This window comes from Myotis davidii, unplaced genomic scaffold (assembly GCF_000327345.1).
Source record: "Myotis davidii unplaced genomic scaffold, ASM32734v1 scaffold271, whole genome shotgun sequence".
Classification (NCBI taxonomy): domain Eukaryota; kingdom Metazoa; phylum Chordata; class Mammalia; order Chiroptera; family Vespertilionidae; genus Myotis; species Myotis davidii.
Window position 1 is genome coordinate 1,771,958 of NW_006284839.1, and position 27,787 is coordinate 1,799,744.

Here is a 27,787-nt window from a genome sequence, read left to right on the forward strand (position 1 = left end):
CGTTCCAAACAGGAGTACCACATGGGAAGTACTGAGTATGAAGAGCTCTAGTACTTTGAGGAAATGAAGGAAGTGTGGTTGGGATGTTATGAGGAGGAGAAAATGATGCAGAAGAAAGAGCCTTGAAGAAGTAGGACTTTTTTTCTTCTTCACTAAATTGATCTAGTCCCCTGAGAGAGTTGACATCAAGGCATTTGTGTGGTATTTGGCTTTGGGATGGAGGGAGAGTGGTGTTGGGTCAAGTAGAAATATCAGTTTAAAATACTTTTAAATACCTATTGGTAAAAGTGAAGCAAAGTCTTGCTCTGAGGTTTCTGCATTTCCTTCTTGATGAAAAGAAATCCACCTCTAATAAAAATATTGAGGAAAAGTTTCCTGAAATTGCATTCTCATGCACTTTAGATCTGGAATAATAGAGCTGAAATCATGAGTCCTGGGAACTGGGATTCTCCCAAATTCTAGGGCATGAACCAGATCTCGCATTCATACAGAATACTAATCAATATCATCATGTCTATAATAGCTTGGATGCAGGTACTGTATTTTTCCGTGTATAAGATGCTATTGTTTACTAAAATCGTTAGACTGAAAATCGAGGGGCATCTTATACACAGAAGTCAGCCTAGGAGGGAGCCACATGGGTCATACTGCCTATACCTTGTCAAACAGGCTTCCTCTAATCACAAGCCTTATTGTTACTGAAGTCAGCCGATGCCATAATTGAAGGTGGAGGTGGAGAGTGTGCAGATGCAACAGGGACCGAGCATTCTGAGCCCATTAAGATGTCAAAAAATAAAAAGATAAATACCGGTAAGTGGTTGTCTTACTCTGCAAAATTCAATGTAATCAGCTATGCAAAAGAGTATGGAAATAGAGCTGCAGAGAGACAGTTTGGACCTCCTCCCGCTGAGTGTCTGATCAGACAGTGGAGAAAACAGGAAGAACAGCTCCTTAAGATGCCAGAAATGTAGGAGAAGGCCTTAAGAGGAAGACCAGCAAAATGTTTAAAATATTGATTTCTTAATTTGGGTTTGGAAAAGTAGGGGCATCTTATACATGGGGGCGTCTTAGACACGGAAAAATAAGGTAATTTGCAGATAGTTATTGAAAATGGATGCAAGAGAACAATAAATACAGAGAATTTAGCTCCTAGTGCAAATGATCATGCAGCATGATTAATCCATCTAATATTTGTTGTACATCAGTCTATGCAAGAGTCTGTTGTACATCAGTCTGTGGAAGAGTCTGTATATGACCTGTGGGGATCAGAGAAGACACCATTCTTGTTTTGGAGAAGGCTATAGTTTTCCTGCAGAGACATGAAAACACAGATGTAAAGCATTAAGGGATGGTAAAGAGCATGAATCCTGGAAATGGACTTGCTGGGCTCTCCCACTTATTAGTTGTTTGACGTTAGGCATGCTGTTTAGCCTTTTTGTGCCTTACTTTCATCACCTGCAAAAGAGGGATAATAATAGTACCTACTTCATAAGGTTGTGATGAGGATTAAAATAAGTAAATCTGTGTGGAGTACTTAAAGCAGTCCCTGCATACAGAAGGTATCATGAATGGTGACGTTATTTTTATTAAAATATAGATCAAATTATGGTCGATGACAAGCAAGTAAAGTATCCTAGGCATCCAGAGGAAGAAGAGATTCCTGTGGACTGTGGTTTTACAAGCTGGGCAGGAAAAGAATAGGCAGGAATTGCCTGGGGCTGGGATTATGATAATTAGATAGCTGCCGTTTACTGTGGGTTTGTTGTGATCCAGAGAACAGGTTACTATTATCTGTGCTTAATCTCATTTAATCTTAGCAACTCCACAAGGTAGGCACGCTTATTATTTCCATTTTATAGAGGAAGAAGCAGGTTTAGAAGAGGGTAATTAATTTGTCCATGGTCATGTGTTAAATGTTAAGACTTGGATTTGAGCCTAAATAGGCTGACCTCAGAGCCCAAGTTTCTTAAATATTACACTATACACTATCACATTCAGGGGGAAAAGAATGGCTTAAGAATAGTCCTGCATGTTCAAGGCAGGGTTAGGTGGTAGTTCCACTCCCAGGCCTAGAATCTGTGTCTGGTAACTAATGATCATGAGTATAAGCTCTGGCCTAGACGATATGGCTCATTGGTTGAGCATCTATGAACCAAGAGGTCATGGTTCCATTCTCAGTCAGGGCACATGGCCAGGTTGCGGCCTCCATCCCTAGTAGGGGGCGTGTAGAAGGCAACCAATCAATAATTCTCTCTTATCATTGATGTTTCTATCTCTCCCTCTCCCTTCTTCTCTGAAATCAATAATATATATATATATTTTTATTTACTTTATTTTATTTTTTAAAAGAGTACAGGCTTTGAAGTAAGCTGTCTGTGTTGAATTTCTATGCCACTTCTTGCCATTTCAAGTATCTTTGGGCTGATTATTAATCTTCCTAAATCTCTTTTGTAAAATCTACAAAATGGAAATAATAGTAGTGTCTACTTTGATTTGCTATGAGGATTAAAGGAAAAAATACACATAGAATACTTTTGTAAAGCCTAGATATTATTTAAGGCTTTTTAAAAATTAAGATATACATATATATATATATTTTATTAAGGGACAGGTTGGGTTTAGACAGGATCAGTAAAGCCACTTAGAAGTCTTCTATTATCAGGCTTATAAGCAATGATGAGGACCACGAACAAGTAAGATATTAGAGTTGAGATAGTACTTGAATGAAGGGAGAAGGGGTCCACAGTGATCGAGTAGATAGACCATGTTGACAGCAGGGTTGTACTAAAAATCCCTTCCACTGAATGGGAACATCATGGCACTGCTGAATGCAGGGGAGTCCGTAGAGAGAAAACCATTTGGTGTAGTGATGACTTGATTAAAGACGTGGAGGTTACTAGGCCCTCGCCTCTTACCTGAGAAAGCATTCCTAATGGGCAGCTGGAATTGTGGCTGTAGGGACTTTGGGAAAAGAGACTGTGGCTGTGGCTGGAGGTTACATCCTTCCAGAGTCATCTTTAGAGAAAGGAGGGAGAAGAAAAGGAAAAACAGGTAGGAAGTAAATGTTGTTAGGAATCAGAAGGAAGAGGACATGGCAGTGGAGATGTGGGTGAGTGAAGGACTGGGAGTGTATCTATAGCTGCTGAGCTAAAGGAAAGAAGCAGCAAGAAAGAATAGTCAACACCATCAGATGGTGCGGGGTTACTGACAGTCCTTCTGGCGTAGGGATGAGTGTGTGGTCCTCCTTGTCAGGTACATAATCATAGTAATTTCTATTGTTATCCCACTTATAGGCCTTCATAATGTGATGAAGTATTAAAACCAGAATAAAGCAATCTGGTTTACACTGAACAAGTGTTATCTATCTATCTATCTATCTATCTATCTCTCTATCTATCTATCTGGCTAAGTGTCCGTCTGACTGGTAGCTATGACGCGCACTGACCACCAGGGGCAGATGCTCAACACAGGAGCTGCCATGATGCGCACTGGCCATCTACACTAATAAAAGAGAAACATGGTAATTGGCGTATGACCGCTACCCTTTTCATTGGCTAATCAGCGAGATATGCAAATTAACTGTCAGCCAAGATGGCGGCCAGCAGCCAGGCAGCTTGAAACTAACTGGAGGCTTGCTTGCTTCAGTGACGGAGGCCTCCACCGTCCCCCGCCTGCGGCTGCAGGGCTCTGAGCCTGCAGTTTAAGAAACTATGTAACAAATACCACCGGACTTCAGCCAGCAGGATTGCAACATTGTAAGCAAAGGCCAGAAACCTACTTTCAGCCGCGGAGGCCTAAGAGCTGGAGCCAAGCCTCAAAGCTAACGCTGGCCCAGAATAAAAAAAAGAAAAAGAAAAAAAGGAGCAGTTGTGAGCTTCAGTCACCCCCAGCCTGAAAGCAGCCCTCAGCCCCTCACCCAGCCTGGCCAGGCACCACAGTGGGGACCCCCGCCCTGAAGGGTGTGTGACCAGCTGCAAACAGCCATCATCCCCTCACCCAGGCTGGCCAGGCACCCCAGTGGGGACCCCCACCCTGATCCAGGACACCCTTCAGGGCAAACCAGCTGGCCCCACCCATGCACCAGGCCTCTACCCTATATAGTAAAAGGGTAATATGCCTCCCAGCACTGGGATCAGTGGAGCCATGAGGCCTCCCGGCACCGGGATCAGCGTGACAGGGGGCAGCGCCCCAACCCCCCGATTGGCCCTGCGCTGTGCATGACAGGGTACAGAGCCCCAACCCGCCTGATGGGCCCTGCTCTGTGAGTGACAGGGGGCAGTGCCCCAACCCCCTGATTGGCCCTGCTCTGTGCATGACGGGGTGGCATCGCAACCTCCCCATCGACCCTGCCTTGAGTGTGACGGGACGGGGCCCAAACCCCCCAATCGGCCCTACCCTGATCGTGACTGAGGGTGGCATCACAACCTCCCAATCTCCCTGCTCTGTGCATGACAGGGGGCGGCGCCCCAAATCCCCAATCGGCCCTGCTCTGAGCCCGACCAGGGGCTGCACCTAGGGATTAGACCTGCCCTCTGCCACCCGGGAGCAGGCCTAAGCCAGCAGGTCATTATCTCCCGAGGGGTCCCAGACTGCGGGAGGGCACAGGCCGGGCTGAGGGAACCCCCCTTCCCCCGAGTGCACAAATTTTTGTGCACCGGGCCTCTAGTTTAAAAATAAATGGCACCACAGACCTGGCACTGACAAACCAACACTTGGCTTCCCCCAAGTGGGACACCCCACCAAATCACAGCCAACACTGCCATGACACAAAATGCGGCCCACAGCCCAGCCCAGAAACGGTTGCTGTGAGTGCCAGGTAATGACATCACATAGCAATGCCCGGCTTCCTCTCCCTAATGACTAGCCTCCTTTGAGTTTCTTCAGCCCAGGAACCTGACTTGCTTTACAGCCAGATGCAAACATTTTACAGTTCAACCAAATGTTTGTGAATCGTTTTCCCATTCCTCATCTCAGTTGATCCTCACAGAAGTCCTAGAGTAGGTAGATAGGAGACTTAGGTAGAAGAATCCTTTTTCTTTTCTTTTTTTTTTTCATTAGCAAGACAATGGAGATTTAGAAAGTTTTGAAACTTGACCCGACTGAAAAGAAGTAAGAAATGGTGACACTTCAAAATGACTTCAGGTTTTCTCACTTGCAGAATATCGTCAAACACTGCTACAGTTAAATATTTTACCCTTTGTTCTCCCTGTGTGATCTACAATAATAATCTGCTTCATGTTGATATTTACTTTTGTGTTGCTGACAGTTACTTGAAAGAGAAGTTGGGGTGCTTCACTGAGCTGGAAAAAGTTTAGCTAAATCTGAAAGCAGGTCTAATTAAGCAAGTTTATTCTATATATAAAAGGCTAAGTTGACTTGCACATGTGCAATACATATAAAGCTCTTGCTGGTGCCACTTGCACTCGTGTATTTCGATCTGTTATTGTCGATCGTGAATTTGGTTGACACTTCTATTATAGAGAAAGGGCAAATAGTGATATGAAAATATTTCTTCTAATTAATTTCCTTTCAGTGTGCACCAGGACACTAATTTCATAAATAATAAGAATAATTCTGCCTCCCCAGAAGAACCAACTATCATCATTTTTCTGTTTCCTTCCAGTCTTTATATATATATACACTAGAGGCCCAGTGCACAAAATTCGTGCACACTGGGTGGGTAGGGGAGTCCCTTAGCTCACCCTGCACCCTCTTGCAGTCTGGGAGCCCTCAGGAGATGTCTGACTGACAGCTTAGGCTGCTCCAGCAGTGGGACATCCTTAGCGCTGCTGCGGAGGCGGGAGAGACTCCTGTTACTGCCACTGCACTTGCCAGCTGTAAGCCTGGCTCGGGGCTTCTGGCTGAGTGGCGCTCCCCCTGTGGGAGTGCAATGACCACCAGCGGGCAGCTCCTGTATTGAGTGTCTGCCCTCTGGTGGTCAGTGTACATCATAGTGACCAGTCATTTGGCTGTTTGGTTGATTTGCATATTGGCCTTTAATTATATAGGATATGTGTGTGTGTATACACACACACACACACACATATATATATATATATATACATATTTCGTAGGGTATAGTAATAGCAAAGATACAATTTTCTATCCTCCTTCCTCCCATGTTTTTACATAATTTTCATATTTTCAAAGAGGCTGCCTAACCTATTATTGTGCCATAATGTACTTGCTTGTTGGTCATTTAGGTTATTATAAATAATGCTTCTGTTAATATATCCTCTATTCATATTTTTTAGGATAATTTTGCAGAAGCTTAACCAAAGCTAAAAGAAATGAAAATCTTAATGACTCCGGATTTGATATCACATGGCTTCCCAAAGCAATTTTTTTATAAAGTCTATGCTAATTTGGATATCTGCAGAACTTTTTTTTTTTTTTGCATATTTCCAAGTCAGATAAATGGTACATTGCAATTGTGGACTTACTTTTTGCCTGTGTGTTTGGAAAATAGGGGACCCCTGCAGAAGCCAGGAACACATTAGTATGGATCTTGGATTTGAAGCGTAAACCTTTTCCTCTCAGGGGTCTGCTGAATCTTGGGTGTTCTTTGACATCATCTCCTATCATTCTCTCCCTTACCCATTCTGGCCACACCGACTTCTTTGTTGTCCCTTGAAGTAAGGGATAACAAAGGCTTCTCAGCGTCTTAATACTTCTACTTGTCTTAAACCATCTTCCCCCAGGTTTCTGAATGGCCTGCTCATCTCTTCCCATAGACTTCTATTCAGATGTCACCTTAACAGAGAGATCTTTCCTGACTTCCTTATCTAAAATAGGCACCCTTCCATCCTCTTTCTCTCTGTACCTCTTATCCTCGTTTTATTTTTCTTGAAAGTGTTTTTCATGACCTGAAAAATTATGTCTTTCTATTTTCCATGTTGGAATGTAAGGTTTAACGAGAGTAGGGTTTTTATTAGGTTTTGATCCCTGCGCTCTACCCAGTACCTTGCATACCTGCCTCAATAGCTGGCCCTCAGATATTTGTTAACCCCTTCCCCAACAATTTTTTTGTTAAAAACGTTTCTTTTTCAGACTAATTTTTTTATTTTGGTTCTATATAGTATTTTTGATGCTGGTTATGAAAACAGTTTGTAACTCGTCTTCCTATAAACCATATTTTTTTACCATATTTTCTTAGTATACTCGTCGACGACTGAAAAATAACATTTTGTGAAAACGAGTATACACGTTTCTGCCGGGGAAGGGGTTAAATGAATGAGTTTTATCTTTGCAAATGATAAGTTCATCACTTGCTTAGAGAATAGAGTCCATCAAATTCGGGACCTGGTAAGTTCCTTAAAGATCATCTCATTCTAACACAATGTAAATTGAGACTCAAAGAGGTAAAGTATCTTTTCCAAAGTGCACACAGCTCTTACAGTATTTTACCCAGTGAATTACAAAGGAAGTAGTTTTTATTGGTCTTGCTAGTGTGTATCATTTGAGGGAAAAGAAGGTAGATTTAAGCTATCTAATCTGATAAGTTGTGCTATTATTTATAAGGCTGTATTTTATATAAAAATTAGCAACTTAAGCTGTATGACCTAGCTCAGTGGTCGGCAAACCGCGGCTCGCGAGCCACATGCGGCTTTTTGGCCCTGTGAGTGTGGCTCTTCCACAAAATACCACGTGCCGGCGCCCACATACAGTGCAACTGAAACTTCGTGGCCCATGCGCAGAAGTCGGTTTTCGGCCTGGGCGAGTCTATTTTGAAGAAGTGGGTTAGAAGAAGTGGGGGGTGTCAGTCAGTCGGGCGACGGGAGACACAGCGCAGGTGGGCCATGGGATACGCAGCGCGGAGGAGGCGCACGATTCATGCACGAGTTGAGTGAGCCAGTCAGCAGTCTCATGTGCAGTGGTTAGTGCTAGTTGCGTCCGCAAATCGCGTGCGGGTGACAAAAGTACCTACTCAAAGCATAAAGTTACCTGTATTTTTCCAACCAGCTGAAAATCCTACAGGTATTTTTGTCATCAATTTAAGAATTGTAATTATTTTGTGTTGGTGGCTTTATTATTATTTTAGCAAAGGCCAGCTTAGGAGTACCCTAATTAAGTTAGTAACAATGTACCTACCTATATAGTTTAAGTTTAAAAAATTTGGCTCTCAAAAGAAATTTCAATCGTTGTACTGTTGATATTTGGCTCTGTTGACTAATGAGTTTGCCGACCACTGACCTAGCTATTTAAAAATGAAAGTGATCCTTGGTGTTTTCCTGAATTCTTCTATTCTGTTATTCATACTCACATAGCTGGGGTATTTCCAAGAGCTGGTTTAGGATGAATTTGTAGTTCTGAGCTGCCTTTTAGCTGTAGCCGGACCGTGGGATTATGCCTCTTGGGTAATGTCACACCATTTTGGGACATGAGTACACTGCTTTGTAGTTGAATTTTGTTTTGTTTTTCCTACTTTATTTATTATTATTTTTTAATCCTCACCTGAGGATATGTTTATTGATTTTAAGAGAGTGAGGGAGTGAGAGAGAGAGAAAAAGAGAAGAACCAAAAAGGAAAGGAAGAAGAGAAGAAAAGATGAAAGATGAAAGGAGAGAGAGGGAGGGGGCGGGGGGAGGAAGATAGGAACATGTGAGAAACATCAATCAGTTGCCTTCAGTACATGCCCAGACGGGGGATCAAATCCACAACCATTTTGGTGTGCGTGATGATGCTCCAACCAGTTGAGCCACCCAGCTGGGGCTGTGGTTGAGTTATTGACTGCAAAGGTAAGAGGTACTCTTGTGTTCTCTCAAATTGGGCATGTGATTATGAATAACAAGGAAGCCCAAAAATAGGACCTGTGATAGAACCAGGTGTCACAGAGGAGACTGTGCTGGGGATGGCAGGCTGCAGGGATTTGAGCAGGGGAAATTATTCTTCATTATAATGTCCCACCATTATCATGACTCAGCTTTTTTTCTGCACGTGTGCTCCTCTCTGTTTGTGGGCAGATTGTTTTCATATTCCTAGTTGAAATCCAGAGAGAGGGAATCTGATTGACCCAGTTCATTTTTAACACCCAGTGATGGCGAACCTATGACACGCGTATCAGAGGTGACACGCGAACTCATTTGTTTGGTTGATTTTTCTTTGTTAAATGGCATTTAAATATATAAAATGAATATCAAAAATGTAAGTCTGTGTTTTTCACTGGCATAGGCAAACCTAATTACAGCAGCCTTACAGTCCTTGACTGCTGATTTAAAAAACAAAACAGCTTCGCTCTGCTTCCTTGAGCATGGGGCTATGAGTGTGGCAGCTAGGAAAATAAGTTGGGCATGACAAGCTTTTATGACGACAGATAGGGTTTTGCATAACCTCCTTCATTGCCTCCCGGGAGAATAGCCCATATCCTAAGCCGCTGTCACTGGAGCTACAAAAAAGATGTCTACCCTCCCTAAGCCTTCTGCCCCTCGTCCTATACTAACAGCTGCTGCTGCCATTACTCTCACCTCTTGGGGGGAAGGGGAGCTGGGGCCAAGGAGAGAGCTGGCATCTGCTGGGCAGCAAGCACAGCTGCACAGCCACTGTTGGCAGAGACATCTGGGGCAGAGGTGCGGACAGCAGCCAGCTGCAGATGTTGGACAGGGGACTGGCCACGTGGCTCTGAAACTGTTCAGGAGTCGGCGATGCCGGCCGTGGAAGGGCGGAAGCTACCATCCGCAGCCCACTCGGACAGCCAGCTTCAGCTCTGGCCGTCCATGGGCACGGGGTCCAGGTGAGCAGGAACAGGGGCAGGCATGCGCATTGATGCGAGAGGGACGCAGGCCTCGCGCTCGTTGGTTCCCACCCACCTGAGCAAGTGTCCTTCTGAGGGGCTGTTGGTCCTGGTGATCCCGTCTTTGCCTCTGCACTGGCCAGACCGCTGGACTGCTGGTCCTTGTGATCAAGGTCATGCAGTTGTGGAAGTTGATACTAAATACCCACATGGTTTGTGAAGCTGGCCTAAATCAGGCCACACCAGGAAAGAGGGCTCCACTTTAAATGGGCAGAAATAGGTCGTTGTGAGGCTGCGGTGCTGGGTTCACGGCATCCGTTTCTTTCCCCTTCAGTTTGTCTAAAGCTGGCCTTGGAAAGGAACGTTTTCAAACTTCACATTCCCTCCCCCCTCCCCCTCATGGCATAACTTGAATGGAAGTAAGTCAGTGTTGTTTTAGGCCCAGATTCCAAGCGTTTCCACCTTTTGAGTTACATAAACCGGCCAAATTGGGAAGCTGGGGCCTTTAGCTGGTACTTAACCTTTTGCAGGGTCTAAGCTTTTGAGTAATACTTTGTCTTCCACCCCTTTGTTTAAGGCAGGTCTGGCTCGCAGTATTCACACTCTTTGGTCAGGCCTACATTTTAATATCTGACCGATGGAAGTTTTATGCTCGGAAAGGATTTTCTTATAAAAACACGGAAGCTGCACGCAGAGCCGCGGGAGGGGGCTTTTTGTCATGTCCTATTTTGACAGATGGAGCGGCATCCTCTTGTTGCATTTAAAAACTGAGCATGCCCCCAGTTTAAATTGTTTTATTAAACACTTACCTGAAGATAAACTATAAGAGTTAGTCTTGCTGCCCTAACCGACTTGGCTCAGTGGATAGATCGTCAGCCTGCGGACTCGGGTCCCGGGTTCGATTCCGGTCAGGGGCGTGTGCCTTGGTTGCGGGCACATGCCCAGTGGGGAGTGTGCAGAGGGCAGCTGATCGATGTTTCTCTCTCATCGATGTTTCTAACTCTCTATCCCTTTCCTTTCCCTCTCCCTTCTTCTCTGTAAAAAAAATCAATAAAATATATTTAAAAAAAAAAAGAGTTAGTCTTGCTCTAGCCGGTTAGCTCGGTGGATAGAGCATTGGCCTGTGGACTGGGGGGTCCCGGGTCAAGGGCACATGCCCGGGTTGTGGGCTTGATCCCCAGTAGAGGGCGTGATTTTTTACAGATAGGAAGGAAGAGGGATAGAGAGTTAGAAACATCGATGAGAGAGAAACATCGATCAGCTGCCTCCTGCATACTCCCTACTGGGGATGTGCCCATAACCAAGGTACATGTCCTTGACCAGAATCGAACCTGGGACCCTTGAGTCCGCAGGCTGACGCTCTATCTACTGAGCCAAACTGGTAAGGGCAATAACAATATATTTTTTAAAAAGAGTTAGCCTTTGATTTAAAAGTATCTACAGTTTCAGGGACAGTACAGAAAGGAGCAGGCAGTAAGACTGTCCAGGCCATGGGACAAAGTCTGAGCAGGCACACAGATAGCAGGGACATCTTACAGGCTGTCACAGCAGTGCCTGCTATATTATTCCCGGGAGAGGTGCTGGAAAGGCGGGGAAGCCAGAATCACTTCTGACGAGAACTGTTTTTGGAAGAGAGCAGGTTTCAGAAAGTGAAGTGGAAGGTATGAATTTGGCAGGCTGAGGCAGAGAGGTTATTTAGAAGAGTGCGTAGCTTGGGTCAGGACTTGCTGGCAGTCATTGGATAAGGGCTAGGCTATGAGCAAGTGAGACCAAGAGAGGATATGTCGGTTGAAATTTTGGTATGGGAAGCTGACTGAGAGAATCTGGTGAAAATTTTTGAAAGTTGAGAACAAATCTGGATTGTCCTTCACCATATAATGGATAGCCCTGACCGAGTAGCTCAGTTGGGGTGTCATTCTGATACCCCAAGGTTGCAATCCCTGGTCAGGGCACATACAAGAGTTGGCTAATGAATGCATAGATGGGTGGAACAACAAGTTGATGTTTCTCTCTCTCTCTCTCTCTCTCTCTCTCTCTCTCTCTCTCTCTTTCTCTCTCTCTCTCTCTCTCTCTGAGGTCAATAAATAAGAAACAATGACCTCAGCCTTGACAAGGGAAAGTAGTGGCACAGAGAAAACCCACTGACAGCATTAAGAACTCAGGGGAGTAGTGAAGTGCCAGAGAGGAGAAATTAGATTGTCAAAGTTCGGCCAATATCCAAGGCCAGACTAAATTGTCACTGTAGGAAAGCGTTCTCTGGGTTAAAATGTAGAATTTGCCAGTTGGCTGATGCTACGTGAGGGAGAGAACAAGCAGTGGGCCAAGAACTGAATATTTGTGGACTCAGATGTGGGCACCAGTAGCTACCACCTGTATGACAACGAGCCAGTGACTTAATCTCTGAACCTCAGTTTATTCACCTGAGTTAATACTCCTCAGGGTTAATACTACTTGAGATATTAAAAGGATTATGTGAGACACAGACACCTATGCACCAACACAGTACTTAGGTGTAGTAGATGCGGAATAATACTAGCGTCCTTCACCCTGATGAAAATGTAATGCTCAATCATACTAAAGTTGCCCAACTGGTTTGAGCAGTTCCCTCCGACACCTGTAGTCCGGTCTCAGTTTTCTTGGTCAGGTGCTTGTTGGAATTGACTATGACTAGAACTGACAGATTGGCAGATTTCACAAAGACCTCTTTATATGGGGACTGCACGGTTACATAAAAAGAGCAGACTTTAAGGCGGAGTGCCCCAGGTCACTGCCCTGGGCTGCAGGACTTTACTAAGAACACAGGAAGTACATTTCCAATTTCAACTCAGGTGAGTCTACCCAACAGATTTATTTTCTTGTTCTTTCCTACCTTCCCCCATCCCTGCCTGCCAAACAACTAGCCCACAAAGCAACAGTTATTAGTGTAACACAAAACACCAAGAACCCACATATTTGAGCCTCAGCCCTCTGGAGTAAGTAGTCAAGGAAATACCATTGGTTCTGAATGCAGGGGAATGTTCAGGAACCCAGGGACGGAGGCAGGACCTACAGAACCACCTCTGCACTCACAGCTGAGGCTGATTCCTCTCCTTGGGATGCGCCTCATCCTGTTTTCTCCTGTGCCATCCCATTAAGGTCTGGCTTCTGTGCCACCACCTACGGAAGGTCTCTCCTGATTTTTCTAGCCATGTCTTCCCTGGAAAAGTCTGTCGCCTTTCTATGAGGTTCAGTTCATTTGGAAAAACAGTGAAATGTGTTTTTTTAAAAATGCTTCTTTGGGTCCTTCATGCTTTGTTCCTAGATCAGAGCTCTGTCTGTGCGTATTCTTTCTGACCTTCTTGCACTAGCGTTTATATTCCTTCCTTGAGAACAAGGACTTGCTGTCAGATCCCCCTGCAGTGCGCAGGACACGTGGTAAGTGTTCAGAAAGTCCTAGAGATAGATGTTCTCTTCCAAGAGGAAAATGAAGGAAGAATCCAGTTCAGAGACCAGGCAGCAGGCAGGGGGTTGGTGAGCTGCGTTCTCTCTTCCCACCCACTGCCCCCAATCCTGTATCTAACTAAGGAACTCTACTCACTGTTTCCCAAATGAACCGATCCTTCGATCTTTCAGTGCCTTGGCCTGTGCCCTTTCCTGACCTTGGAATGCCCTTCTGTCCTGGACAAGTAGTTCTCCTCCAGCTCAGAGATGGCCTGTGGTGTTCGGATGCCTCTGCTCCATTTGTCTCTCCCCAGCGTCCTGTGGGACATACCCCCAGCATAGCACTTTTCATGTTGTTTTTTTAGTTATTTATTTACAGGCTGAGTTTTTCTAGGGCAGGGATCTTCCTTAGCTTCTTCATCTTTGTAGCTTCGGTGGCTAGCATCATGCTTTGTACCTCCTAAATATTTTTGGTGCCACTGAATTGAATCCAAAGACAAAGACTCCTGAGGCAAACCAGGTAAATCCTCTGACCTAAAAGCCAAGGTCAGAGAGAATGTTTGGAACAGACTTCCTGTGCCAGAAGAAAAAGTCTGAACTCAGGCAACTCTGGCCGGGGAGATGCCCTTCATGTCTCTTTAGGAAGGTCACGGGAAAGCAGGGAGCCTGGACTCTGTGTGAGGAGAGGTTTCTCTGTCTGTTCAGACCGTGGATCCTCCTCCTGGGGCTGATCTCCCTTAATCAGTAGCCGACCATTGCTTGATCAGCCACCGCTTTCTGAAGGCAGCAGCAGGTCAGGGCACAACCCTGTGAGCTGGAATTGTTTTCCTACTGCAGTCTGTATGGAAACATATAAATCACTAAGAGCAAGTTAGTTGATTTTAACAACTATTTCAAAAGACCACACACCTCTTTGGAGAATGGGAGAGTGTATTACCCTCTTCTTCATTAAGACCTCGTGGATTTTCCTTTTTTTCACAAATCTTTATTTTAAAAATTTCAAACCTATGAAAAAATTGTAAGTATAGTATAATGAAGACCTATGTAGCCATCCTCTAGCTTCACCAGTTGTTAGCATTTTGCTACATTTGCTTTCTCTCTTTTTTTTTCCTATTTGTATGTGTATATATACATGTATATATTTTTTAAAATATCTTTATTGATTTCAGAGAGGAGGGGGGAGGGAGAAAGAGATAGAAATATCAATGATGAGAATCATTGATTGGCTGCCTCTTGCATGCCCTTCAATGGGGATCAAGCCCACAACCTGGGCATGTGCCCTCACCAGAATTCAACTGGTTCATAGGTCGATGCTCAACCCCTGAGCCATGCCAGTTGAGCTATACAGGTATATTTTTGATGAATCTTCTGAGACTAAGTTGTAGCTATCAAAACCCCTCCTAAATGCAGTAGCATGTCTCCAAGAAATATCCAGATTGTTCCAGTAATGTTTTTTAGAGCTGGTTGTTTTTTAAATCCAAAATCTAGTCAAAGTCTAGCCTTGCATTTGGTTATATCTTTTTACTCTCCTTTAGACAGTTTCCCAGGCTTTTTGTCTTTTGTATCATTTGAAGAGTCCATGCAAGATGTTTTATAGAATAGCACTTAATTTGGAAGTTTCTGATTGTTCCCTCCTGGTGAGATTCGGGTGAAACCCTGTTAGCAAGAAGACCGCGCAGGTGATGTTCTACACTGAGAGAGACACAGCACGGGACGGACGCAGTGCAGTGCTGTCAGTTGCCCTGTGGTTGCCGATGTTGAGTTTGATCATTTGGTTAAGGTGTGATCTGTCAGATTCCTCCGTTGTGAAAGTACCTTTTTCTCCCTTTGCCATACTTATCTATGAAGTGATACCTGAGGATTCTATGAGTATCCTGTATCCCCTGCCCAGATTCACCCTGTGGTTTTAGGGTACATTGAGAATTCTTAAGTTGATTATTACTGCTACGGTGATACTCATTTTATTAAAATCCAATTTAATTCAGTGATATCTGCTCTCTAAATCCCCCAAGAGCCTTCATTCTAAATATTCAAACCAATAAGCATCTTTACTAAATAAGAAAAGTTGATTGACCTAAATAAAACTAAATCTAAACTTCTCCTGGTTATTTTGAAATTCATCATTTCAGCTCTTCTTAATAGAGTTTTTATGGGCTTTAGAGCAACTATATCTACATAGGCCTTCAATTTTAGGACAAAAGCACAGGTCACCACTTCTTGCTACTAAAATAATTGTTTATTATTATATTTTGTCACTTTTGTGATAGTTAAATGGCCACTGTTACAAAGTGACAATAAGTAATAAATTGGCAAGTCCTTATTCTCTAGTGATAGTGCAAATTTACGTTAGCGTTGTTAGGTGAGATAGTGTAAGTTAATGGCTAAAGAATGAGAGCTTTGGAAGCTGACCTAGATGTTAAACCTAAGTTTAATTTTTAGATTTTTATCTGTGTCCCTTAATCACTTGGAGTTCTGTAAAATGGTGACAATAACAACTGTATTTACCTTATAGAATTACTGTGAGGAGGAGAAGAGCTAACGGATGTACAGTACTTATTAGCAAAGTGCCTGGCACATTGTAAGCGCTCAGTAACTGGTGTTCGTGGTGGTGAAGTTCATGGTGATTGATATTTGTACTAGGGATCCATATAAAAAATTATAACATGCGAAATTATGTGTTTAAGCACTCGGGATGCTTTGTTTTTGAAACGTAGCCAAGAACATTTTGAAGGTTGTTATACTTAATGTGTTCTCAGGTATTAAGAGAAAAGATCTTTTAATTAAATTTTTCCTTCAAAAACATGGCCAAGTAAAATGGAATTTTTCTAATTTAGCACCTCTTCCCCCCTCCCGCCCCCCATACCTTCCTGTTTGCATTGGTCGGTCCAGGCTTGTCCAAAAATCCCTCACTATTCTACCTTCCTCCCCAACCCGTTTGGCACCAGTGGGGAAGCAAGCAATTTTCTGCCATCTATTCTGCCTGTGACCCAGGGTCGTGATGGTGACAGTGCTGAGTTCCCCCTGCTACCCCTAGAGCCCATATTGCCCCCGTCAGACTGGCTCTGCGTTGAGGGCCTCTTGTCGCTCACCACGTCTCCAAAGCCCCCGCATACTCATCAGGCATTAGGGAAACAAGGTCACCACTCCTGAAATATGAGGAGTTTTATAATCCTGTTATCTCTCTCTGGCTCAGAGGGGAGGGAGTTTATGAATTTTTGGCCAAGATTTTTTTATACCTTTCAAACTAATAGGATAACCTTCCATCATAGTGACAGTTTGAGGAACTTGATTTATAGGTGCAATAGGCTTTTATTTAAAGAATGTATTCACATCAGCAAGTAATACCACATCTGATCATTCTCCTGCTGGGAATGGCTAATGATATATGAAAGCAAATGTTCAGTCACTTTGTTTACAGAAGTAGTCAGCCTGTCATTCAAAAAACTTTGTTTTTCTTTAGTATCTGGATGACTGCCCTTTACTCACCAAATGCTTGCAAATGCAAAGTAGAAAGTATATGTCATTAACTTGAACTCTAATTTTGTAATGAGACATATGCAAAACTCAGTTTTACATAGCACATAAATAACTGAAAATGCAGCAAAAGAAAATTGACACTTTCATGATATCCTAATTTACAAAGCATCCTTACATATATTATCTCATAACCTACATTTCTATAAGATAATCAGGACACATGTTTTCTTCATTTTACAGAGAAAAGAGCCAAGTAAATGTTCAAGTTCATGGTTTCACCAGTTACTGGGTGACCTTGAATCGGTCTCTAAATCACTCTGCAAGTGCTTTCCCCATAAAACAGCATTTAAATAGTGCCTACCTCCCAGGTGTGTGTGAACATGAAATGAGTTAATGCGCATAAGGCCCATCAGCTGTTATTACCACACACAGCAAATGCTGGACTTAGACCCAAATGCAGTCCTTCTGACTCCTAGTCCAGAACTCTTTTCGTAGTACCATGTGGAATTGGCCTCTTAGTAAATCATTGATTTAATCTCTGTCTCACATTGACCTTCTTATTCTGGAAGGGATCTGTTTCTCCTTTGTTTCCTTTGACCTTACATTTCTGAAGATCAAGAGGGAAATGTGTTTGAAGGAGTCTTCCTTCCCGTTTTTGTTTTTGTGTTTTAATCCTCTGGTTTCTATTGTCCTGTTGGTTTGCTTGGCCTAGAGGTATCTACCAGAAGGTGTTTTAGTTGGTGAAAGTATTGTAAAGCTGTTTTCATGAGTGACTTGGGGTGTTTCTGCTGTATTTTGTTTTGGTTGGAAGGCCTTTTCATCTGATGCCCAAGTTGAAACCAATGCAGGATTTGATGTAGGAGATTGTAGAGGGTAGGCAGTGATGTGCAGGAAAGGGGCAGTCAGCCTGGTGGCCGCCCCAGCTCACTGATCGCACCCCATCCCCAAGCTCACCGAGTGTGCCCCAGGCCATTTTTAAAAATCCTCGCCTGAGGATACTTTTTCTATTGCTTTTCAAAGAGAGTAGAAGAGAGGGAGGGAGGGGAGGAGAGAGAGAGAGAGAGAGAGAGAGAGAGAGAGAGAGAGAATCAATATGAGAGACACATCGACTTTTTGCCTCCCGCACACACAGCGATTAGGGCTGGGGAGTGAACCAGCAACCGATGTACATGCCCTTGATTGGGAATCGAACCCACGACCCTTCAGTGTGCAGGCCGATACTGTCACCACTGAGAAACACTGGCCAGGGCCCCAGGCCGTTTTGATGTGCCTGTGCATCGTGTACACAGACAGGGTTCTTCCAAGAACAAGATACCCAGCGTGCCCCTCAGGACTCTGTGGAAGGAAGATCACTTTAACCTGGTGAGGCAGGAGGTTTGAGAGCGCATGCCAATACCTCTTCTTGGTGATTTTTGCATTTTCTAACTCACTCATCTGTAATATTCTCTTTGGCAATTGGAATTAATGTTTTCACATTAAATGAAAATACTGAATTTTTAACAGATTCCCTGGGGCTCGGTGCTCGTTTGATACTATTTCTGGAAGAGAAATGACATGAAGAAATGATGTATTATCTTTTCTAGTTGCGCAGTTAGGTTTTATTTTTCTTGCCTGGCCGCCTGCTGAATCCTCTGACCCATCTAGCCTGGGAGCAAAGCCCAGAAAACAGCTCTGGGTCCTACCACATAGGCAGCCTCCCGCTGGCATCCACATACCCGCTCCTGTAGGCTTGGGGTCCCCCTTGTTTGTTGGCTGCTACTTGTTGCAGTGGTCACTCCTGGTGTGCTGGGTAGTACTTGATCTCTTTCTTGATATGTTTACTTGGATGCTCTGTATAGTAGATGAGGAGTTTGGAAAAAGGATTTTAAAAAGAGCACCCATTCTTCATTATCCACTGCCAACGTTGTTACGTGCTGCCCAGGACTCTAGAGAGCTTTGCTTCTAGGCCAGTTAATTAACGTCTCTGATGTATGAGAATCTCCTGAATATGAGGGTTCTTATCTCTTCCACTGCTTCCATCTTCCTGGCACGCAAGGCATCAGAGCAGAATTGTGTTGGTGACGGTCTCTTTTGAGGTCAATAGCAAGACCGAGAGTGGAGGCGACAGCTGAGAGACTTAGCCGAGCTAGCGGGGTTGTAGAGAGGTTGAATGGTTGAATGCTCAGGCTTAGGCTAGCTCATGATGGGCCCTTGCTCAGCTGTCATTTGTGAGTGCCAACGTGGCAGCGAGTGTCAGAGTTGGCCCCTCGAACATCTGTTGTCCTCTTTGAAGTCTCTGCTGATTCTCCCAAGTCAGAACCCTTACTCCTCTGAGGTCCCAGGGCACCTTCTGTCTCCACTCATCTCCCTCAGCTTTGTCGCTAGTAGTTACTTCTTGTCTACATGTCTGTTTCTTCTGCTGAAGAAGTCTCTTGACAGCAGAGACCTACGCTCAGTTATCTCAGTTTTATCATAATTTATAGGTTGTGTCCCGCTTGTCAAGTTGCTCAGTCCATCTTACTGAACTGAACTGAACTAAGCTGGCTGTGTCCAGGGAAACCCTGCCGTTAGCGTCCTGTTTATCGATCGTGTGCTCCGTCATGAGACAGGAGAGTGTCCTTGGTCATCAGAAGTAACACACTGGCCTATTGTGTGGTTTTGGTTTTTGGACAAGTTTTGTTGAGATATAATTCACACACCCTATAGTGCCTCCATTTAAAATGTACAGGTCAGTGGTTTTCAGTATGTTCACAGATGCCATCACTACAATTAATTTTTTAAAGCTTGCATCATCCCAAATAGAAACCCTGTACCGATTCCCTCCAGCCCCGCAGCCCTAGGCCACCACTAATCTATTTTTTGTCTCTATAGATTTGCCTCTATGATCTTGTGATCCATGGAATCACACAATATGTGGTATCGTGTGCCTGGCTTTTTCCCCTCAGAGTGATGTTTTCAAGGTGCAGCCATGCTGCTGCACGTATCAACCCTAAGGCAAGGTGGTGTGTATAGAGCTCCTAATGCAATGCCTGGCAAGCGAGGGTCTCAGTAACTATGACTTCCCTGTGTCCCACTTCAAGTTCTTAGCTCTTAGTAAGAATTGGCCGAAGTAAAGCAATAGATAGCGTTGTAAGTAGTGTTCTGAGTTCAGTGTACTGATTCCTCCCCCCGCCCTTTGTTTTTGTTCTCCCCAAGGCTACGCCTTTCTGCTGTTCCAGGAGGAGAGCTCAGTGCAAGCTCTGATCGATGCCTGCCTGGAGGAAGACGGGAAACTGTACCTGTGCGTGTCCAGCCCCACCATCAAGGATAAACCGGTAGGTAACAGGCAGCCAGCTGTTGCTTTTCTAGAGCACATGTGCCATTGTAATGGGAAAGCTGGTAACTGCGATCCTCTTACCCAGGGTGACCTTGCTGTGCAGTGGAGCTGGACTGTCATTGATGGGACGCTAATAACAAATTACTCAGTATTTCGTTTTATACCTTTGGGACCGCATGTAAACACATGTGCCCTTGTCTTTCACTTTATAGCTCTTTTAAGCTAATTCCTATTCAGAATCTCTTAATTGAAGTAAATAATGCTCTTAATGGTTTTGGCAGCTGGTTTGTATTATTATTTCAGATCAAGGACAGGAGTAATTTTTTTTTAAAGATCATAATTGTCAGTGTTTATGTCCCTTTGAATGCGAGGCATTGTGCTGAGTACCCACAGCTGGCTAAATCGAGCCTCTGGGCCAGGAGCGTACACTCTACAATGGAGAGCTTGGAGCAGGGCAGGGGAGGGGAAGGACAGGGAACATGGACCCAAAACCATAAACAAACATACACTAGTACAGGGTGTGGTTACTGAACCAAAGAGTATAAGTCCCTGGGTGAGAGAGGAAGCTGCTTCCTTTCTCCTGGCAGAGTGGGTATGAGTGGAGAAGGGGCAAACCTATGTTCTGAACAGAAGAAAAGAACTCAGTTAACACGGAAGAAGTAAGGATCTGTGGAAAGTGGGTGTGGGCGGGGTGAGTTTGTATGTCGAGACTTGGTGCTAGGAGAGGGAAATAGAGTACAAATAGTGATGTGGTCCAAGGCATGGATCTTCCTTGGGGCCTCAGCACCCCCTTGTAAGACTTACACCAGAAGAGGGGGGGCTCGCTTGGCAACTAGATGCACTCTCAGAAATGTGCATGGGGAAACAGTTGGGGTTGGACATAAAAGTTAGAGTCTTGTCTCTAACATTTAAGTATCTTCTTGGCTGTGAATAGACTCACTTAATTCTTGCTGAATCTTGGTTTCCTCATCTGTACAATGGGAAGAATAATGGTCCCTCTCTGGGATGTCAAGAGGCTCAGATAAGAGGGAAATGATCGTAGGGGTGCATATATCCTTTCTGATCGTGAAAACATCTGGTGAGGTCAGGTACTTGTGTAACTGGATGTGCTGTTAGCCTAGCGTAGTGCTTTTGTATTCAGAAGAGTGAGGATAGAGCTTATCTACATGGTAGCATCTGTTGAAGAGTGACATCTAGGACAGGGTCTACAGTTGGTTGCACAAGAATGATGCTGGACTTGGCCACCTCTAGGAGGGAGGCTGCAGTATGTAAAGCAGAAGGGAGGGTTAGTAAAGAATGGAGATGTTGAACATAATAGAATAATTGATGCAGAAAGAGAAGCCAGGATTTTAATACATGTGAAGTGCTACTGTAATTTTCAAATTCTGGGGCCATTAAACATTTTTTTATAATAACAATTAGCAGTATTAGATAAGGTAGCATATGAGGCAGGGGGAGAGGAATAAAGAAACAGTACATGGGGAAAAGAAGTAGGGAACCTTTGTTAACTTTCGTCTTAATTTAAACTGTGTGGAGAGGCCAGGTGTTATGAGGGAGACACGGGGACTGACTACCAGGGGAACGTGCAGGGTTTCATCTGAGTGAAAAGCAAGAAAGCTGAAATAACTTCTCTCAATCTCTGTGGAATAGTGTGAGATTAGGAAGACTGAACCCAATTGGTCAGGGTCAGATGTCGGGCAGGTAAACAGCCAACCTCCAGAGATCATCTGCCACTTCACATCAGTGGAAGGGGAGTAGGGTGAGCTAGAAAGGGCTAAGGTGGGATTGATTGGTCATACACTCTAGGAGGCGATTAGAAATATATTTACTTATATATAAAAAGGCAGAAAGGCAGAGTTACACATTGAGTTATGCCCATAGTAGACTAAGAAGCAGTTGGATTGAGGGGAGGAAACTAGAGATGAGCTGATGGGTCTTGTATACCTCGGATGGCTCATCACTGGCTCTGTGGGAGGATAATATTCCTTGTGGGGCAAGCCTCACAAGGACTGGGCATCTCTTGAGAGGGGAATGAGCAGTGGTGGTTGCAGATGGAGGTGGTATGGAGTCAACACCATTACTGTTGAGTGTTTTCACACCAAACACGTGTTACCTTTGGCTTGAGGGACTTCTGAAAATAATTAGTGTAATTATCTGTCTTGGAAATGTTTATGGAGAAACTAACTTTCCTTGTTTGTGTTTTCTACAAATTTTTGCCTTATTGCAGTTTTCACTTTCTGAGCTCAAGTGAAGCAGTTTATTGGAGCTCAGTGAATTCTGAATGGTGGCTGCTGATCACATATTTCTTTGACCCAAGCACACGCAGAGTTTCCAGCATAAACAATTTGAATAAAATTTAGGCTGGGAAACAAAGAAATCCCCAAACACCTGTAATTCGAAGGAGCTGGATCCCATTTTGGGTTCCAACTCTTTTGGCTCCAGTTTTGAAACCTTCTCTTCCTGTGCCTCAGCTCTACGTGTCTCCCTCTTGGCCTCGCGTAGCCACACTTCCCTCCCAGGTTTCTACACCTCCCACCCCACTTTGGATGCTCCCACAGAGAGTGAGAGCCGGGGCGAACCTTTGGGAGTGAATGAGGACCTTGGCAGTAGCTCAAAGTAAAGTCAGCATTTGGAGCTCATTTGCCAAACTCTCTGAGCTATGGCTCTTTCTACTTTTTCTGCTTCTTAGCTTGGCTACCTTTCAGTATCCCAGTGCCCTCATTCTGCTGCTTAGTTCTCTCCAATCCTTCCTGGATTTCTCCTTGGAACTATACCATGTTCCAAAATGACCTCACAGATTTTCTATCCTTTGTCCTTCCCCTAACCTCCCTCCCCAGCACCCACCCCCACCCCGCATCCTCCTGCATCAGACCGCGTTCCCTTTGTGTGGATTAGGTTAATCAAGATTCTTTTCCTAGTACAGAGCCTGATAGCGAGGTTCCCTCTGACTTAAACCTTCTAAGATCATGTTTGTTTTTAACTCAAACGAATCCCTAATTAGTGGATTTCAGGTAGTGTTCGTGTTTTTGGTCTGCCATTACCTTTCATTAAATGGCTCCACTCAGACTGCTCTGTGAGCTGGACTGATCCTGAAAGGTGGCAGAAGAAACTTCGTTCATGGCCTGATTGTTTGACTCCTCAGGCCCAAAGAATGGGTAGTCAAATCGGCAAGAGCAGGAACTATGACAAAATTCTTAGATATATGATTTTTCCTCCTCCAGCAAGATCAGTTCCATAGCTCAATGTCCCAGACATCCCAGAGGTCAGCTCTGTCCTCGTCCAGGCCCGCGGTGAAGCGGACATTGTGACCGTGGTCCCTCTTGTTAAGGTGACACTACTTTTTGAATGTATGAATAGATTGAACCTGAAAGTTCAGGACAGCAATCTGATAGAGCAGGAAACCTGGGAGGGTCTAACAGAGATAGGGGCTGAAAAAGAGAAACTTGAAAAGGAGGTGAGGAAGGAGAGGTTTATGCTTTTTACCTTCTAGCACAATTTGGCCAGGGATGTGCGATAGTAAACACCTTGAGAGGCATATCAGAGAAGTTTCCTGCTTCCTTCTCCTTGAGGTTTATAGCACAATCACAATGATAAATATCCTGAATATGACTGACTGATTTTCTGTACAGTATTAAAAAACTGTCTTACCAGACAGTGTGCTTACGTCAAGTCATTTCTTTAGGTTATGGCTCAGGTAACATGGTCATCCACTTAAAACTTGAAAGCAAAATTTGGAAAAAAAAATGTTAGGAGCAAGGAAGCTGGAAATAGAGGCTGGCTTAATTAATTTTTGCTTCTGTCCAATCTGCTTATCATTCTGGTCTCTCTTGCCCCCATCCATATATGAATGAGATTGCTAGCACTTTCCATCCCTCCTCTTTAGTTACAAAAGCAGTCCAGTTCCTTTTGCCTGGGATTTAATGCCTTCCCAGACTGGCTTCACATTTTTTTCCAAACTTAACCTTTTTCTGCTTTCCTTCTAAACCCCATATTCAAATAACTAAGATATTTCTGTTCCCATCCTAATTTCTAATTCTTGTCCTTATTTGAAGAACCCTCTCAAATGCCTTCTGTTTCCTGAAGCCTTCTCTGGTCACTGCACCATCTACTGTACCTGCTACACGAGCTGTTGCCAGCCCACGTGCAGCCATCTTTCTACAACGGTTTGCCTGCCTTCCTTCAAACCACCTTTGAGTGTGGATTGTGGGCAAGGCCTTCGTACTGGTTGTTATGAATCAGAACTTATTCTGCACTTGATCTTAGCCAAAAGGCCGAGAAGCGATAACTTATTCTGAATCAGGCATAAAGCCCTGTGTCAAAAACGTAATAGTGTCATGGGTAGATAAAACATGTATTTAAATACACACTAATATGGAGCCTGGTGCATAAAAGGTTCTTAAATATTTGTCAAGTTAAGGAAAATAAATACAATGAGGATAAGATATAAAGGACTTTGGAGAGTTTATATATGCCTGGAGTGATAAGAGAAAGCTTCTTGAATGAAGTGTCATTTGAACTAGGCCTTGAAGGATTAAGAGAGTTTGGAGATTGGCCGGAGACGGGTGGAAGGGTGGGTAAACAGACATTTTCAAAAAATCCAACAGTATGAACACAGAAATGAGAAATTGTGTGGTATGAATGGTGAACATTTAGGCTGGTTAGATGGAGCACAAAAGTATGACAGGAGTAGAGGAAGATGAAATTGGGAAAAGTAGAAAGGGGCTAAGTTATAGGCCATCTTGACAGACGGCCTCAGTCCTTGCGTTTGTGGTGTATTTACTCAAACTCTTTCATTCTCCATCTACTACCTTCTAAAATGACAACTGTGTTTTTATCTTGGCTCAATCAAATCTGGTTTTGTTATATCCCCCCCCTTGGAAATCATTAGCATTTCTGATCTTCTTTGTTTGTTTGCTTTTTGAATCCTTGGTCTAAATTTGTGGTTTGGGCACTTTCCATCATAGGAATTTCTCCAAAGGAGGATTCCTCCTCTAAAATGAGAGCAGTACTTCCTCTTCATAATAAATCCTATCCCCCCTCCCCCCGAATCTCTGATTTTGATATGGGTCCAGAGGTCCTTAGTGCTTGCTTGAGTCTTTGGAAGCTGTTATTATTTATTTTTTCGAAGCTGTTATTGAGGTCTAAAAGATGCTGCAGTTCCAGTGTACTAAGCAGTACCTAGTGGACAAAACAGCCAGTCCATCCCCTAAGGTAGTGGTCGCCAACCTTTCAGACCTCACGACCACCAGTGGACCACCGGTTGGCGACCACTGCCCTAAGGGACCATACTCAGTGTTTTCCAAAGTGCATTCTGAAGAACACTTGTCCCATCAACACTGGTCTCTTGAGAGGAATACTAACAAAAGGTTTGCTCATAATAATAATGGGTGTCATTTATTGGGCACTGACTTTGTGCCTTTTATATCTATTTTCTTCTTTAATTAAAGGTTCAATAGCCAAAAACATTTGGGGGAAAATTGATATATTATAATTCTGACAAGTCTTGCAGTAAGTAAATTGTGCAATATTGTTTAACCCAGCATATTATATACCTGGTTGGGAATTATACTTGTGAAAATTTGTATAGAATTACTGTTCCATGAAACGCATGCAGAGAATAGGCTTCTTCCCAGGAAAAACTTAGGTCACTTGAACTTTTATGTGTACATTCCTCTCAAGAGTCTTAGTGACCAGCATGCCAGTAACAACATCCTTGTCCTCCTACCGTGGAGCTGAAAATACACATTGGACAAAATCGTGTGGCTACCAAGCATGATTGCTTGAGTCTGTGAACCCGGAAGATAAAATAGCTGAGACTGTGCCAGTTTCATTGCGAAGTCATCCTCTTGAACTTTTCTAATGGCTAGGTTTGTTAGGTGTAAGAAGAGTCCATCTGTTACTTCTTTAATGCATTGAAAATGGGTAGAATAAGTTTGGAAAGAAGAGAGAGGTTAATCGCTCACAAATAAACATGCACTGTGACTTGTCCAGGAGACTATGAGCAAGTATGACTGGTGGCCAGGAGCCTGGAGGACAGGGAGCCTTGCAGGCACACGACGTCATTGCAAGGGAAAAAGTACATAGTATATAGGCTTTGGGTTAGATAAACATGGGTTTCAGTCCTGAGTTGACTTTACTCTTCTGATTCTTCCTTTTCTTATCTCTAAAGTAGGTATAATTTTGACAGCATAATAGTTTTAGTGAGTTTAAGTGTAACCATGTGTGCAGAATGCCTGGCACAATGGTGCAGTGTAGGTGCTCAAAAGTCTAGTTTCTTCTTTCTTTCAAAAGGGACTCGTCTGTCATGCTTACCCTTTTTAAGAGATGTGGAAGCACCAGCAGTAATGATGAGCACTAGGTACCTGGTGGCATCAGGAATTTACACTGATTGGGCCCAAGTCTTGGGACATCTACTGGTGACCAGACATACTGTATTTCCATGCCCACAGAAGGTAGCTTTCAGTGTAGTGAAGGGAGTGATCTGGGAGATAAGAGGGCAGCTGCTGGACACTCAGGAAAGCCTTTGTTCATTCACTGTGGAGCACTGAGCACTCACTAAGAGTTGGGCATTGTGCTGGGCAATTGGGAAGCATGCAGAGACATGGGCTCAGCCCTAGAGGATCCTAGAGGCCAATGGAGGAAGATAGACAGGTGAATAGTAAGTGAAGTAAGGAGTCACAGGTGCAATGATAGAAGTTTTGTAGGAGTTGGGCTGGGGAAGGCAGGGACGGGGGCTCAAAGGGCACCGTGGTCAGATGTTCCTGCAGGAGTCAGGAAGACCTTTAAACTTTAGAGGAAAGGCTTTCCATTGAGTCTTTCGCTTAGAGGTACAGTTATTAATCATAGCATTTAATTAAGAATGGGTTTATTAAGTCAAGCATAAAGCAAGGATATGCATAGCCGTTTTGGGGGCACAGTTTATGCGTGCTCTCTTTTTGCATTGGGCGCGCTTATGAAACGGTGTACAGAGTGCTGTCTGAATTGTTCAACAGTGACTGGAGGTCCAAGAGGAGCTGTAAGCCTGTGGTTTCCATGCATCCGGTAGGCTGTGCAGCTTGGTGCAGCTGGCAGGGCTTCCCTTTTTGTTCATGGACTGTTTCTGACCTTGACGCTGGACCAGGAGCATTCTGGGACGGCATGAGAGAATTCCCAGGGTTACTTCTGGCTTCCTGTCTAGGGAGAGACCTGGCTCTGACGAGGCTCTGTGGGACCTTGATCTGCAGTCATGCACCACCTGATGACGTTTTCGTCAACAACAGACCACATATACAACAGCAATCCTATAAAATTATCATGGAGCTGAAAATTCTTATCCCTTAATGATGTCTTAGCCATCATAACATCATAGCCCAACACATTACTAACCTCTTTGTGGGGATGCTGGTGTAAACAAACTACTCTGCTGCCAGCCCTATATAAAAGTATAGCACGTACAATTACAGCAGGAGGCTGTACCATAGAGGTTTGTGTAAGTGCACTCTGTGACATTCACCCAACGACGAAATGGCCTCACAACACAGTGCTCAGAACATGCCCCTGTCATTGAGCAACGCATGACTATACTTTTATCTAAGGAAAGGGAGGAATGGCCTGAGGGTAAGACTCATGGCTTTATGCTTTAAGGCCCGATGGAGTTCTGACTGGAGGCCCCAGAGCTGCCCAGGGTACATAATCTTGTCGAGGCCAGTGACTCTGATCAGCTCTCGGATTCCTTTCTGGCCGCATCCCCCAGGAGATACAGGGAAGGCCTCTCCTCCTCGTCTCCATTGGTTGGAGGGCAGCACTTGGGGATAATAGGCAGCATCTAAACTGGGAACTGGCTGACCTTTTTGTTAGGGAGCCATGTGGCACACATTAGGTTGAAA

At 44.1% G+C, this 27,787-nt stretch overlaps 1 protein-coding gene across 1 annotated transcript in view; it reads left to right on the plus strand.

Annotated features, from left to right (window-relative positions):
• CPEB3 (cytoplasmic polyadenylation element binding protein 3) overlaps positions 1 to 27,787 on the plus strand; it is a 139,838-nt gene that overhangs the window by 76,004 nt on the left and 36,047 nt on the right. The window contains exon 6 of the mRNA XM_006755095.2: positions 19,802 to 19,920. Within this exon, the coding sequence (XP_006755158.1) occupies positions 19,802 to 19,920 (119 nt within the window). The remainder of the gene's footprint in view (positions 1 to 19,801; positions 19,921 to 27,787) is intronic.